Raw genomic sequence first — 15,124 nt, forward strand, 5'->3', positions numbered from 1 at the left:
GTCACACTTGACATGTTAAAGACGTTTAAAGCCCCACAAAGATTTGCTATTCCAAAAAAAATGGAGCAAGAACTCCTTGGGGGTTGGTTGGTCTGATTCTAGGACAGAATGGCTTCCCTTTGGATATTGCCACCAAAGAGCTGTGTAGTTCATGTTTAAATTCAGAAATAAATATTGCTTAAGCAACCCACAATTTAGATGGTGGCTTGCAGTAAGGAAGAAATCTGGCGAGGTAAGGAAGATTACTGCTCTGATCACATAGCCCAGTTAAGGCAATTTCAATTCCTGAGTAAACAGCAGCCCCTTTTGCAAAACTTGTTCTATCAGGATGTGATACAGGTATGCCCTTCAGATAGATGGTTTATGTATCTGGTTAAATTGTTGGTGACTTAAGTAGAATTGAGAAAGTGTTTTCTTTTTCTAAGATCAAAGACCTCCTTCTGTTGATCAAACAGTGAAAAAGGTTCTTCAGGAAGGAAACGAAGAGCTTGGTGTCCATCAAATCTTTACTGTTTTCACCTATCCTTGTAACTAGACTGTCAAAAGTATATTGTGAGGGCCATTTGGCCAAAGGGATGGATGGATGATGCCAGCTATAGGTGAGAACATAATCGTAATAAATATATTTCTTATGTACAACTTTATGTGGCAACACTTCTTATTTTACAAGTAAGGAAACTGAGCCACAGGTTAAGTGATTTGCCCTGGATTTTTCTTCTGGTCCATCCTGGAGCCTTATCAGAAGAGGGCTGCCCTGTGAAGCAGATGGTCTTTGGACCCTTCCTTCCCTGGTTCTTGGTGTTCCTACAGCATTTGGAAGGCCATCCTTACCACTAGCTGTGGATTGTTCTGGCTGGGCTGACTGAATGGACATTGTTGAAAATGGCTTAAGTAAGTGCCTGGTCAAGTTCTAAGAGACATTTGGAGCCCTGTGAGTGGCAGAAGGTGATGAGTCTGGACAGCAAAGAGATGTCTGGAAACTTACCAAGCTGTGGTCTACACGAAAAAGTCCATTAGAAACAGTTAGGAAGAACATCCAAACAGTAAAGTCAAATCCTAACCTAAATGGTAACAGAGGTTGGAGTTTGAATTTATGTAAATGTTGGAAATTTTATAAAGGAAACCCATTAAATGGTCTTTTAATGTGTGATACTAAATAATTTGGTGAGCAGAAGAAAGTTCCTTACCTTTCTTGTTTTTCAAAGTAAACTCCCCTCTCCACCCACCCCTGACACAGACACAAAGGGACCAGTGGTGGTAAATGCTTTATCTAAAACGCTTTAAAAGGATAGCAGCCTCTCTTAATATTTGCTTTTCTCTCCTAACATTTTGCTTTGATTTCCATCTTTCTGCCCCTTCCTCATTCCTTTCTTTCACCCTTTCTGTTCTTGTCTCACCGACTAATCATCTTTATACCTACACATGTGGGTGGGAGCTGCCTCATCCCACTTTATTTTCAGTGTTTCAAGAACTTTTTACTTTTATCCTCCAGCAAAATCCTGACTCCTTATTATTGCCCAGCTGTCACTCCAGTTGAGAGCTCTACTTTAATTTGATTAATCTGAGCCTTCTAATATACTTTCCCCATTTCCCATCCTCTTTCTCTGCCTGTCCATTATAGATAACATGTGTATTCTCACCAGTTGCTTCAAAGATGTCTTTGTCTTAGAGTGCTGCCATTTCTATGTTTGGTTTTCATTTATTTATCCTGCTTGGGATTCATTGCAATTCCAGAACCTAAAGATTTATGTCCTTCATAAAGTCTGAAAAACACTTTTCCTACATTGCTTCTCTCTGATTTATTTTCTCTTCTCCTGACACTGTACTAGACATATGTTGAAAATTCTAGTTCTTTCCTCCATGTTTTTTAACCCCTCTTTTCTACTTCTTTCACTCTTTGTACTGGGTAATTTTCTCAGATCTATTATTCAGATCTCTTTCCAGTTTATTCTTTCTTTATTCAAGTGAGTCTATTCTGTGTTTATCCATCTGTTGGGTTTTAAATTTCAACTTGTCCATTTTTCAACAACAATTAAAAGAACGACTTTATTCATTTGAGTAAGATTTATGTGGTTCTTATAAAATCTGACTTTCAAAATACTTTTTAATTCTTTTTCTCATGGTTTTAATTTCAATTGGAATTTTATATTTTTAGTATTTGTCAACACCCTAATTTTAGGAACCTTAAAGTTCTAGTACCTGAAATTCTTGGTAGTGGTAGAAAGGTGGAGTAGGGAGTTCCTGACCTCTGTGTTCACTTTTCCTTTTTCATGGTAGATGGTTTGTGTGTTTTGTACTTTTCACTGTGAGTTTTTCTTCAGGGCCTTTCTCAGCAGTAATCCAAAGCTGAGGTTGAGTGTGTGTCCCTCCAGAGAGATTCTGTATGTGCTTTTGTCAGGGTTATCACTGGCTTGGGCCACTTTCTACTTTAATTTTTCATCTAGAAAGGCAGAACACACAACAGCAGTTCAATCTGAGCTTTAAACTGGTGTGAAGTAGGCCAGTGGTTATTAATTCTCAGGGAGGCTTTCTTCCACCCCCACTGAGATCCAGGCTGAGGCAGACAAGTTTCTTAACTATCTCCTTGTGCAGATTGGAGATTTTTTTTCTAGCCCACCTCTACAGAGAGGATTGCCTTTTGAGAGTCCCAACTTAACATGGGAGTCTCAGTTCCCATTCCTTTACCTGCCCTTCATGAAGGCCCTGGGGCTTCTCTTGAACCATGTGGATGTTACAGTCCAAATCCCATGTTACCAACACTGGTTCCTGCCCTCCTCTCAGGACAGCCAGCTTCAGTTCAGACGCTTGCTTCTGGTTTTCTGATCTGTGTGTTTAGCTCTGGAAAACTCTTCCTTTTCTTGAAAACTCAGCTATGCATTTAAAAATATATTTATTATATTTTACCCAGAATTTCTAAGTTTTTAATAGCAAAAGATTTTTTTCAAGAAAGCTAGACTGTCAAGAGCACTCATCATCATTCTCTGACAGTGTCTGCTATGGGGTGGAAGATGCCTGCCTGCATTCAAAGAAGAGAATGGTGAAGGGGCCTCTGCCCTTTCCAAGCTCATTGATTTCTTCTCATTCATAAGCTCTGAAAACTGTTCATTCAGTCTTTCACTCATTCATTTTTACACTTAGATCACATTCAGTAAATACTTCGTAAGTTTCTACTACCCACACTTTCATTCATTTATTTAGCAAATATACATATATTGTGTACAGAAGGTGCTACATGACAGACATGTGCTTATGCTCAGCAAAGACCTACCTGATCCCTGACTTTGTGGATGACACAAAAACTGATCAATCACATAGATAAATGTAACATTGCAAATGTGCCAGAAAGCAAATGTGCGTGGTGCTGTGAGATGTGTTATGGGGCATTTGTCCAACTCAGGCAAGAAAGGACGTATTTGGGGATGTGAAATAAGAGGCAAGAGTGGCTTTCACAGAGAACAGAGTTGAGGAGGCAAGAGTGACAATGGAGTCCAGTTGGGACCAGATGAGAGTTGCTGGTAGCTCAACTCCAGTGTTGACTTTGTAGATAGAATGACGTGGACATAGTTGAGATTTATGTAGCAGGTAAAATTATCAGAAAGGAGCAGAGAGATGAGCCAAGAACAAGTCCAAAGTTTCAGGCTTATATAACTGGATGGCTGGTGGTGTTCCTTTACTGAGATAGGAAGCGCTGCAAGAGGACAGAGTTCAGTGGAAAGGCCATGAGTTTGTCTTTTGTATGTGTTGAGTGTGAGGTGTTTGAAACACATAAGAGGAAAATGTCAAGAGGAAGTTGGATATATGTCTGGCATGTATTAATAGCAGATCTGGAGCTTAAAGAAGACATCTGGGGATATAAATATGTGAGTAATTTGCATATAGGTATCATTAGATGAGATTTCTATGGAGAGGTGATAAACATCCCTTAGATATAAGGGCATGGAGGTAACTGGTGACTTTAACGGCAGCTGTTATGGTGGTGAGATGGGGTGAGAAGCTTGGAGGAGGAGATGAAGAAATGGAATCAGTGAGTATAGACAACTTTGAAGAAGTTTGCCCGTGATGTTATGCAAGGCTTTAATTAATATTTAAAGAAAATGCATAATTAATTGATTATGATTAATTATGATTGGAAGGCAGAATCTTTTAAAATAGTCAGCTGAAAAATGTTAAAACAATAGTTTCTTGATAGTGAAAAGGTGGCTAAGACAGAGACAGGCTGGCGCAGTGAGGACTCAAAAGACACTGAACCAATATTCAATTGTAATAATAGCTAACATTTACTGAGCTCTTATGATTGTTCCAGGTGCCATTCTAAATGCTTAACATGTATTAAATAACTTAATCTCCACAACGACTCTATGAGGTAGGTACACTTGCTTTCTCATGCGGGACATGGTGAAACTGGTCACCAGAGAGGTGACATAATTTGTACGGTAGGAGAACAGGGATTTAATCCAGATGGTCCGTCTGTGGAGTTCATGTTCTTTACCACTGTGCAAAATTGTTTCTCAGTATATGGATGCACAATGAAGTATGTGTGTCGTCTACAAGCTAAGCTGTGGGCTCATCCTTCTGTTGCCAGAAAACGAGTTCTTGGTATTCGTAGCAGGAAGGACTTGAAGGATGCACCGAACGAGCCCAGCAAACGCTAGATTTATTAGAGAGGATAAGCAGGACACTCTCAAGGTAGTGAGAGCAGGCAGGCTCAGAAAAGAGCAGCCGTGTGGAAGAGAAGTGGGGTTGGGACATTATTACACTTAAAATGAAATAACTTAAGGGTGGAGTCTTAGGCGATCATAAGCGGGTCCTTGCTGACCACACCTTCTCTTTAGGAGGGGGCATTTTTGTCCTTATTTGGCCCTCTCAGAACTGTCATGATAATGGGGGAGGGGTGGAGATTTTTCTTGGCTGCCATGCTGATAATATTATAATCCATTATCATCCGCTAACGTTCACCTAACGTGGTAGGATGGTGCCCTTGATCCCCTCTTGGCTGCCGAAATCCAGCTCTGGCCGGATTGTAGTGGGCCTTTTCCTTAACTGCTGACCTTGTCTCCTCCTCCTTTCTCTCCCCGCTCCCTCCTGGCCCTGTTGTTCCTGCCTATGGTAACGCCTCTACAAGTATTGAAAATGTTATTGGTTATATAATCACGTTGGGGCAAAAGTATAAAATAATGCTGACTCAAATACTTGGTAAAACTTCTTGGCTTTATATCATAAAACAAGACAGGCATAAATGGAAGTGTCACAAGACCAGCTTTAGCGTTAATCAGTGGCCTTTTATAAATATTTGCACATTATTCATTTAATTGTACCTGTAACTATGTGGTGGACTCACTGCTGAGGGTATATAGGTAAGTAGGCAGAGTTCACGACAGTCTGAAGCCACTTGCACCTCTTTGCCAAAATGTATCATTTGCGAGTTTCATTAACTACTGTCTTAAAATAAGTGACTTTTTCCAGGTTCCTGGGGATTGGCTTTAACTAGAACATGCATGTGTTTCTTTTCCTCCTAAGGATTTAACAACACCGAGAGAATATGCGACAAAGAGTTTATTATACGTAGAACAGCCACCAATCGAGTACTGAATGTCCTCCGTCACTGGGTCTCAAAGCACGCACAGGTAATTCAGTGGCCTCGTTTAATTATTGTCAAGGATTTTTTAAAACACCAACTTTCTAAGTCATTATACATGTAAAATGCCTCCTGATTCTTTGGAGTTAGGGTTTGAAACCTTGAAATTGGAATGTAGAAAGGGAAGAAATAGGAGGATACACATCCAGATCAAAGCCCACACACCTGCATTGCCAACATCCTCTGTTTCAGATCTACAAATGACATGACCTGTGGGTGCTAGAGCCACAGCAGGGCCACTGTACTATGCCACCCTGGGAGCACAATAAACAGGGCCCTCTCTGTAAGTGGAGTTGTGCCAGCTGCAGTGGTGCCCTCTGGAGGTAAACAGCAGGCGTTTCCTCCCCTGAGGTAAACAGCAGATGCCCCTTAGAGGTAAACAGCAGGTGCTCCCCTGAGGTAAACAACAGATACCCCCTGAAGGTAAACAGTAGGTAGTCCCCTGAGGTAAACAGCAGATGCCCCCTGGAGGTAAACAGTAGGTGCTCTCCTGAGGTAAACAGCAGATGCCCCCTGGAGGTGAACAGTAGGTAGTCCCCTGAGGTAAACAACAGATACCTCTTGGAGGTAAACAGTAGGTGCTCCCCTGAGGTAAAAAGCAGATGTCCCTGAAGGTAAACAGTAGGTGTTACTGGAGGTAAACAGCAGGTGCTCCCTGGAGGTAAGCAAACCCTGGTACCAGACACTCTGGTACCTGGTCAGGTAGTGCTTTCTCAGTCTGATTCAGGAGATCTTTTGCCTCATACTCTTTGATGTTTTGGTTTATAGTATTCTAATTTTAAACTGGGTCACACTGACAGGACACTTACTTGCTATCTATTTGTGTGTTTTCAGTGCAAGTTTGTAGAATTTATAACCATTTCATAAGATAAAGCAAAGCCTCCCTTTGCCTTATTGGTTCAAGGCATTCATAGTTCTTTTCTTACCCACTGCCAAATAATGAGTGGGCCTCCTGGACATGTGGCTGGCTAGCACCCTGTGTGGAGAGTTTTGGAGGGAGAGAAGGGGTGTCCTGAATGGCTCAGGTCAGACCATGTGAAACACGGGAAATGTGAGTTAGCTAATGAGCAGAGAAAAAGGCAAGGAGTTCTAGGTCTCACTTGATTATATTCTCAGAGGCCATGTGGGCCTTGGTAATGATAGTCCATCAGATAGAGTCACACAAGGGCCAGGCTCCTGAAATCCCTGTGATAGAAGAATTCACTAATTAAGAAAAGTGGGATTTGGACCTCACCACCAGTAAGCCCATACAAACCCTTAAATATTAAGTAAAATTAAAACAACAAAGATAACACATTAAATAAAGGATGTAAAAATTTTATCTTACACTTCTTAAATAAAAATGAATCCTATGTGACTCAAATGCTGAGAACCATCCTTAGCTCACTGGAAATGTCTAGCATCTCCTGTGTGATCTCAGCTTGTTGTAGCTCCCTTTTGCCCGCTGCAGATAAAACATGGTAATGAGGTTTCTCCTGTCTGTATCTGACCACTCATCCCATTCCTGTCTGGTTTTTCGACTCAGGGTCTTGACTTCAGTAGCTTCAGAAATGCAAAGTAGCTTCAATAGACAGGGCTGAGCAGATACTGCTTGGTTCTCTTCCCTGGTCTAAGGCTGGCCTATGCAAGTTCATGCCAAGACACACCATCACAGTACAAATCAAAGCCCAGGTTTACCTGGCTCCAGGTCACCTCCTGTCTTCCAAATCTTCCCTCAAAAACTTTAGCCTTGTTTTCCTATCAGCCTCTCTTCCCTTTTCTCAATCCCCAGTGCCCTGCTTGTCTAATTATCTCAAACGGGGATCCCTCACAACTCACATATAACTGTCATAATACCTGAAAAAAACACCACAAAGCAAATTACAATATGCTAGGGCTATTTTATTTTTGGTAAAGAGAATTCATAGATGGGAAGAGATTGGCATACTGAATCCTTCACTTATAATACAGAGATTTTCAATAGGTGTTATTCTCTGATTTGATAGTTGCATTGCATATACATACATATACATACACACACAAACATATGTACATATGTGCTTATAAGGCACTATTAGGTGAATAGCACCAAGTCGCTGGAATAGAAAATGGATTCATGAAAAAACAAATGTCTTTTATTCATATTGATTCCTGGTGGTCCTTAGTTCTAATCCAAAAAGCACCCTAAGTTAAGTGTTAGCTGTTGATTGAAAGGTTCAGATACTTTGTGGGCTGTTAGTTCAGATGTGTTTGTACAGGGGGAAGCACTTCATCTTTATTTTCATTTAGAGGGGCCAACTGGGAGTCCCAGCTTCTCAGACTGTCCTCCCACAGGGGCATATGTGGATGGTAGAAATTGCTCAGGTTTTCAGTCTTTTCTCCTGACATGACTACTATACAAAATTTAGACCGTGGTGTGCCAAAGGAGGTTCTTACCATTGACTCATTTGTCTCTTCTTATCTTTCCTTTGTGTGTGAGTAGATTTTGGGACATCTGCCGTTGGTGTCTGATTGTCCTGGCGTAACCTCATCATGTGTACACCTTGTCACCTTCCTCATCCCAGGGACTTCTCCATCACCCTCTGTGTGTCACCACACATGTGCAGGATGTTTCTGTAACATTTCTGCTTGTTGGCAATGGTTTGAGGACAAGTTTTTGCTGGCCTCAGTGTCCAGCTTTCCCGTCTTCCCTTTACTGACTTGCTTTTGGCCTCTTGGTTGTCATTTGGGTTCCTCAGAGGTCGATTTAGGCAAGTCAAGGCAGACTCTTGGTAATGGATTGGTAAACGGTTTGAATCCACAGTGCTGGTAACAGCTTATGGTCCTGGAAACCATGTTGAGTGCCCGCTGCCTCCTCTTACTGACTGTGGGCACAGCCTGAGACAGTGGAGTTCAGAGGAGGTGTGAGTGTGGCCCCTGACCTGAGGGACCATAAGCAAGGTGACTATTATGGTGCTGAAAGAACGAATAACAACTCAGCTTTATCTAAGTTTGTCTAAAGGTCTTTACTCTCTTTAAGGCAATGTCCAGCTATGAGAAGAGACTGTCCGTAAACCGGGGCTGTAATCTGATTGCCAATTAATGGTCACCTTTGTTGTCTTTGGTTTTCACATCATAAAATGAAGGGCTTGATCAAGAGGATTTTTCATTATCTGAGTCACTCTTTGCCAGTTGAGTTCATTTATGCAAGAGCATTATTGTGGCAACCTGATTATTGTGAATTAGTAGCTTTTTAAAAGAAATGAGTAGGAAGTTGTACTTGTTTCAAAAATACAGCCGAACATGGGAACAGTTGCTTTTTTCCTCACGTGGTAGACTAACCAGGGACACCACTTCAATTCACAGAGAACAGTGAAGCCACTAGATGTAGATTTATCCCCACATAATCTAGAGAATCAAGTCTACCACACAGTATTAGATATCATGTATTCATTTCTCATTTTTCATCAACGGTAACTATTATTGGCAGATTACTAACCTGAACTTAATTCCGGAGAAATAAAAAGTTGCAGAGGTATAGGCATTGGTTCTCCAGAGAAATAAAATTTCCTTCAGATGTCACACTCAACTCTCCCCTCCTCCAATGTGGTGCTAGAATGCCATTTCTTTTTCTAGAAACTTCTGGCCTTTTCTTTAGTAAATATTTGGTAAAGTTAGAATGTTTCTTTTTTTTTTCCTAATTCTAAAATTTTTCACCTGTTAAGACATTCCACCCTAATTTTTCCTCATTTTGGTGTACTTTTTCACTCATCTGTTACCTTTTATGTTGAAAGTGAAGCCACAAGGCCAAGCTGGGTTTCTCCTATATACCTTGTCTCTGGATTATTGGAAGGAGCATCAACAGCAGAGAGTCGGGGGACCTGTGTTCTTCCAGCTCTGCCGCTGTCTCGTCTCTGGGGCCCTGAGCCAGTCGCTTGGCTTCTCTGGGTGTTAATTTCCTCTTTGGAAAATAAGAACAGCCACCCCGTTTATCTCCCCTAAGGCTGTGGTGAGACTTCAAGGCTATGTGGAATTAACAAGCATGAAAGATATAAAGTACAATATAGATATGTGTGACTAAGTCCCTTCCAGTTTCCATATTTCATCTCCCAACATCTACCCCGTAAGCTCCTTGCAGACAAGGCTCGTCCCATACATTTTTGTATCTCCTTTCACAGGGTTCTGGCCGCATGGTAGTTGCCTGGTCATAGTTGTCGAATCAAGTTTGTATTTTAATATTGCTGGTATTCATTCTCTCCAGGAGGTCACTGTCTAGCCTTCAAGTCTCCAAGACATTTCCAAGTCAGACAAGACAGAGATTTTAACCACGAATAGGCCAGAAATCAGGGCTGTGTGTATAGAGACTCTAAATAAAGGAAGAGTTTTCGTACTCTCTTTCTGCTTCTCCAGTGTCTCCCTCTGGGAGGCCTTACATGTCATTTGCATGATTCCAAGGCGTCTGCAGGTTCCAGAGCTGCTGAGCTTGTAACCAGATGCTCCTGTGACTGTCTTCTGTCTTCTGTGCACAGACAGGTGGGGAGTGGGGTGGGGAGATTCAAAGCTGGCTATAGACAATTCATACCTGTGCCCGAGTCTCTGTTGAAGGCCTTGTATGTGTAATCTACAGCAATTTTTCCCTTGAATTGTGTTATTGACCAACTAATTCTGAAAAGATACTCTGCCCATTATTTGAGGAATTTTATAGACCACAGAATGGCACTGATAAAGGAGCCTGCAGCTGTGTCTGCCAGTACCACTCACTTTATCAGACTCTGGGCACCATCTGAATGACAAATGGATGAGAATAAAACAATCACTCATTTCCTTAATTGTAGGCTAAGGGGAATGGTTTGAAAGCATGAGATCAGACCAAAATGACCCACTTATGTAATAAAAATCTCCTTTCCAAAGGGGTTTTATGGAGGTTAATGTTGCTGCTCCCTTTTCTGGTTTCTCACCTCTTTCATTCATTCACCAATAAGAACTGAGCTCTGCATTGAGCCAGGCACTGGGGTGGATGTGAGCTTGAGCAGGACCCAAGTGGCCTCTGACCTCACGGGGCTTCAAGCCTTTGGGAAAAGATGCTCACTAACAGCTACTGTACTTAGCAGAATTAGTTGTGGACCAGCTGTTAGTTCTGCTTCTTCTGACGGTCTCAGACTTTCAGGCAGAGGGCCAAAGGCACAGGAGGAGGTACTATCAGTGGCAAAAGCCCGTACATCTTTTTTTTTTTAATTTTTCCATTACAAAATTATTTTATTTTATTTTTTTAATGATTTTTTATTGTGAAATACACATTTCTTAGAAGTCGTTTCAGCTGTACAACACAGTGCAATAGTTATACTAAAAGCCCGTACATCTTTAAGGGAGTTGCTAAACCACTAACTAAGCAAGATAAGCTAAGGGCCTATGAAACCAACCCTGCCAATAGTCATGACTATCCACCTGTGGGTGAGGCAGGAGAGCTCAACAAGAAGGTGATTTCTGGAGAGTGTTGTCAGGATAAGTTTCCTACCACCCTGGGGAGGGGAGGAGATGCTTCAAGTCATGTGAGAGAGGCTTCAAGGAAACTGCCCCTCCCCTGTGTAAAGGTGAAAGGTGCTTACTGGGGCAAAGTGAAGAGAGATGGATCATTGGGAGTGAGCAGCTTTCATTACTGTGTGTGTGAAACAGGTGGGTCCACAGGGAACCTGGTTGAATTACCCTGGATCTTGCCCAACATGAATGCCTAGAAGGGAGATATGACCCCAATAGAGAGGGCCTGGGTGAAGCAGACCCCTGGCAGCCGAAGGCCTAAGGAGAATTGAAAGGGAGCCACAGGAGAGCAGGCATTGCCTGAGTCAGGGGAGCTGACCTTCAGTCTCCAGCAGAGAAGGCTCCGAAAGTCCCACCATATGAAGAGCTCGCCACTGTGCATCTGCCACATTCAGAGGGAACCAGGGCCAGCTCCACCTGCACTGGCACGTCAGGCTACGTTCTTTCCCCTGGAACTGAGCCCGGAAGGTCAGAAACCATCACAAGCAAGTAGAGAGGAGGTGGTGGAGAGAGAAGGGGCCTCCCGGACAGGCTTTCAGGCTGGAAGCAGGCCAGGCGAGAGCTGCGGGGAAATGTCTTATTCTGGACCGAACTGAAATTGTAATAAAGATATTGGACTGGGCATTTTGATTGAAGAAACAAGATCCTTCATGTAACTAAAAGGTCCTGGGAGACTTTGGTGCCAGCCCCAAACTACCGCCAGGTGGGGGAGGATGGTCTACAGAGCAGTTTAGTGGGGCTGGTGAGACGTAGTACTGCTGCTTGATGATTTCATCGTTGTTTATGATGCAGGAAGCATAGGGCAGCGTCAGGGTCAAAGCTATCTGGACTGAAAACCCTCTTTATCATGTATTACTTGTGCGGCTGAGCAAACTATTTAGCTCCTCCAAGCCTCCATTTCTTCTTCCATTTAAGTGGGGATGATATCACTCCTTCTAATGATTGTGAGGATTACATAATACCTATTAGAATAGCCGTTAGAGGTGGATGCTCAAAACACTATGGATGGCTCTTCTTGGTAGAGCCCTGTAAGGGTAGCATCTGGTCCACACCCAGGCCTTCTGAGAGGTCAGTGTTGTTGTCTTTATTGCACCAGTGAAGCGGCGAAGTTCAGAGAGGTTCAATCAGCCCCGCCCAGTGACCATTTTGTAATGGTGGAAACGTTCTCTGTCTGCAGTGTCCACTACAGTAGCCTTGAGCCATATGTAGCTAACTGAGCACTTGAAATACAGCTAGTGTGGTTGAAAAACTGAAGTGTTAACAATATTTAATTTAATTTAAATAGCCACATGTACAGTACAACTGTACAGTTCTAGACTGCTCAAAACTACAGCAGCGCGCTGGACCCAGCTCTCTGGTGTCCAGGTCAGGATGCCTTTCTCTCCTGCAGTGTCCCATTCCTCTGAAACAGGAACCTGATGAGGAGGTCTCCACTGTGTCCCCAGCAATAAGCCTGTCAGAGGGCCACACCTATATTGGGTGTATGTAGACAAAAGCAAAACCTTTATGTGACATGGGTGTTGGGATTATAAATCTCAGAGAAGATGAAGGTTTTCTCCTAGTAAGGGAACGTACCCATGAGCATGCTCATGTTTGGACTTCGAACCTGCAGGCCCAGGTCAGTAGTATAGTGGGAACGTGCTCTATTGACTAACTGAGGTGGAAATATGAGTGCTGCAGTGAAGGCCTGGATCGGGGCATCTTAGAATGGGAGTTTATGAAGCTCATGTCTTCTGTCTGTTATTTTGACAGATGACAGGGGGCCCTTTTACGTTTTTTTTCTTTTTTGGCATTGCTTAGTAAAACGCAAAATCCAGCATTGAATTAGAGCACTAAGTTCAGATTTATTCTTTGTTCCAAATCTGAAGAGGAAGTTGGACCAGGAGGAGCACGATACAATCTTTCGATGTGAGTGGGTGAGTGAAATGTGTAAGAAAACTAGCTACTGGCAGGCAGCTCCTGTCATCTCTACTAACAGCCCCTAGGCTGCTCCCAGCTCTGTCCTGCCCGCAGGCTCAGCCCCCTGCTTGTCTGTGCGCGCTCCTCCCAGCCTGCTGTGGGGGGCTTGCCCGTCCACACTCACTGCCCAGCCTCTGCTCTTGAGCCACCGATCTTCCTTCCCACTTGCAAGGCAGTCTTCACAGTTTGGGGCCTGATCTTCGAGTTCTTGGCAGGAGGAAGAATGCCTCTCTGGGCTGTGTGTGGGTGCTTCCTGTCCTCGCTCTCCCAAAGATGTCCAGGACGTTAAAGCCCCTTTCCCCCCAAGTCTTCACCACAGCTGGATGAGATTTCCCAATGTCCACTTCCAGGGCACACGTGTCACTAGGACTGAGCTGGGAGGAGGAGCCATTGGGTTCCACAGCCGTGCTCTCTGAGCCAGCCTGAGGTTTGAGATTGTCTTAGCTATGATACGGGGCACAGGACCTTTTATGGGCAGCTTGGAACCTGACACCCCCACCCCCACCCCATTTAGAAGGCAGTTTCCTCTGTGAGGATGCATTGGGAATAACAGACTCCCACTGTCTTAAGAAAATTATTTAACAAATATGTTACCACTTACTAAGTGTCAGGCTGTGTTCTAAGCAGTTTTCAAATATGAAGTCATTCACTCTTCGCTCCAGCCTTTGGAGGGGAAGAAGGTAGATGTTGTGATTATCCCTGTTTCACAGATAAGGAAATGGAAGCCTAGAGAGGCGACACAGAGAGCGAAGTGGCAGAAGCAGGTTTCACACACGGCTGCTGGCTGCCCAGCTCATGCTCTTCACCCCTGAGCTCACAGCCTGTCCATCTCATGGGCCGACTCTGGGATGCCGATCATGCAAAATGAAAAATGTAAAAAGCCACTGTGACTCAAAACAGTGAGACTATCATATGCAGCACTGACAATGCTTTCTCTCTCTGTTTCTAAATCTTTCCTTAGAAAAGTTACTTTCTTTCCGTAGTCTCTTTTGTGTCACTTAACAAAGGGTTTGTATTTGCTAAAAGCTGATGTGGGGAGAGCACTCCCTCCCTTCTGACGGCCACTGCGGGAGGTGTCTCCTGCGTTCAGATGGTGATGAGCAGCTCCTGTGCCAGTCTCCACTGGACGCGGGCCCCAGCAGGGGTTGGCACTAGTGCTGTCCATGGTGAGGGGTCAGGAAACCCCTGCTGTTCTTGAGACCCCAGACATCCCAGCTGACAGGCAGACTAGGATGCTGCCGCACAGCTCAGGGGCCCCAAAGGACAATGCGGCTCCTGGGGCCTGTCCCAGGACAGTGGGTGCTGATGCGGCGCCAGGGACAAGAAGAGAGAAGTTAGTCACAATGTGAGATGCTGGCAGCTATGATTTGTTTGTTGCCTACTGCTTCAACCTTGCAAATGGTTTTATAAAATCACCAAATGTGAAGATAATCAACGGGCTACACACTTTGTCATGTTTGTCTCATCCTTAGCCATCATTTGAATGGGCATCACTTTGCCCATTTGCTTTTAGCTGTCTATACCACTCCCCGTTGACCTCCTACGAAATCCCAAATGTCCACCAGGCACAAACCAGGGTTTGTTCACAAACTCCCATTTCCCATGAAGGCAGCCAAAATGAAATAGAGAGCGCTGCATTTCATTTAATTAGGCCAGCAACTTAAGCTCCGTTTGGTTCCTCCTGATTTCCTGGACACCCAGTCTGGTGCTTATTTTCACACTGTTGTATTCGACCCTGCCTGGTTATTTTATCGTTTGTCTTCTCCTCCTCCCCTCAGAACAAACTGCCTGTGCTGTCCCATTTCACTTTTCCTGCTGAGGACTCAGATGTGGGGACGGATCTGGAAACTTGAATTCTATCTAGATTCCTGTGTTAGGCTGCTGTCTTCCTCATTTGAAAAACTGGCAAAATGATCTGTATGGGGTTCTGATGCACAAATTAATTATGTGTCAGCTTGCTGTAGAAAATATAAAATGTAAGGAACTATTATCTGATAAGTATGGGTTTTCTTTTTTTTAATCTTGAAGATACATTTC

General features: G+C 43.4%; 1 protein-coding gene across 1 annotated transcript in view; it reads left to right on the top strand.

Annotated features, from left to right (window-relative positions):
- RASGRF2 (Ras protein specific guanine nucleotide releasing factor 2) overlaps positions 1-15,124 on the top strand; it is a 227,353-nt gene that overhangs the window by 175,299 nt on the left and 36,930 nt on the right. Inside the window, exon 19 of the mRNA XM_019652583.1 lies at positions 5,518-5,624. Coding sequence (XP_019508128.1) covers positions 5,518-5,624 — 107 coding nt within the window. The remainder of the gene's footprint in view (positions 1-5,517; positions 5,625-15,124) is intronic.

Source organism: Hipposideros armiger, unplaced genomic scaffold, assembly GCF_001890085.2.
Source record: "Hipposideros armiger isolate ML-2016 unplaced genomic scaffold, ASM189008v1 scaffold_182, whole genome shotgun sequence".
NCBI classification, from domain to species: domain Eukaryota; kingdom Metazoa; phylum Chordata; class Mammalia; order Chiroptera; family Hipposideridae; genus Hipposideros; species Hipposideros armiger.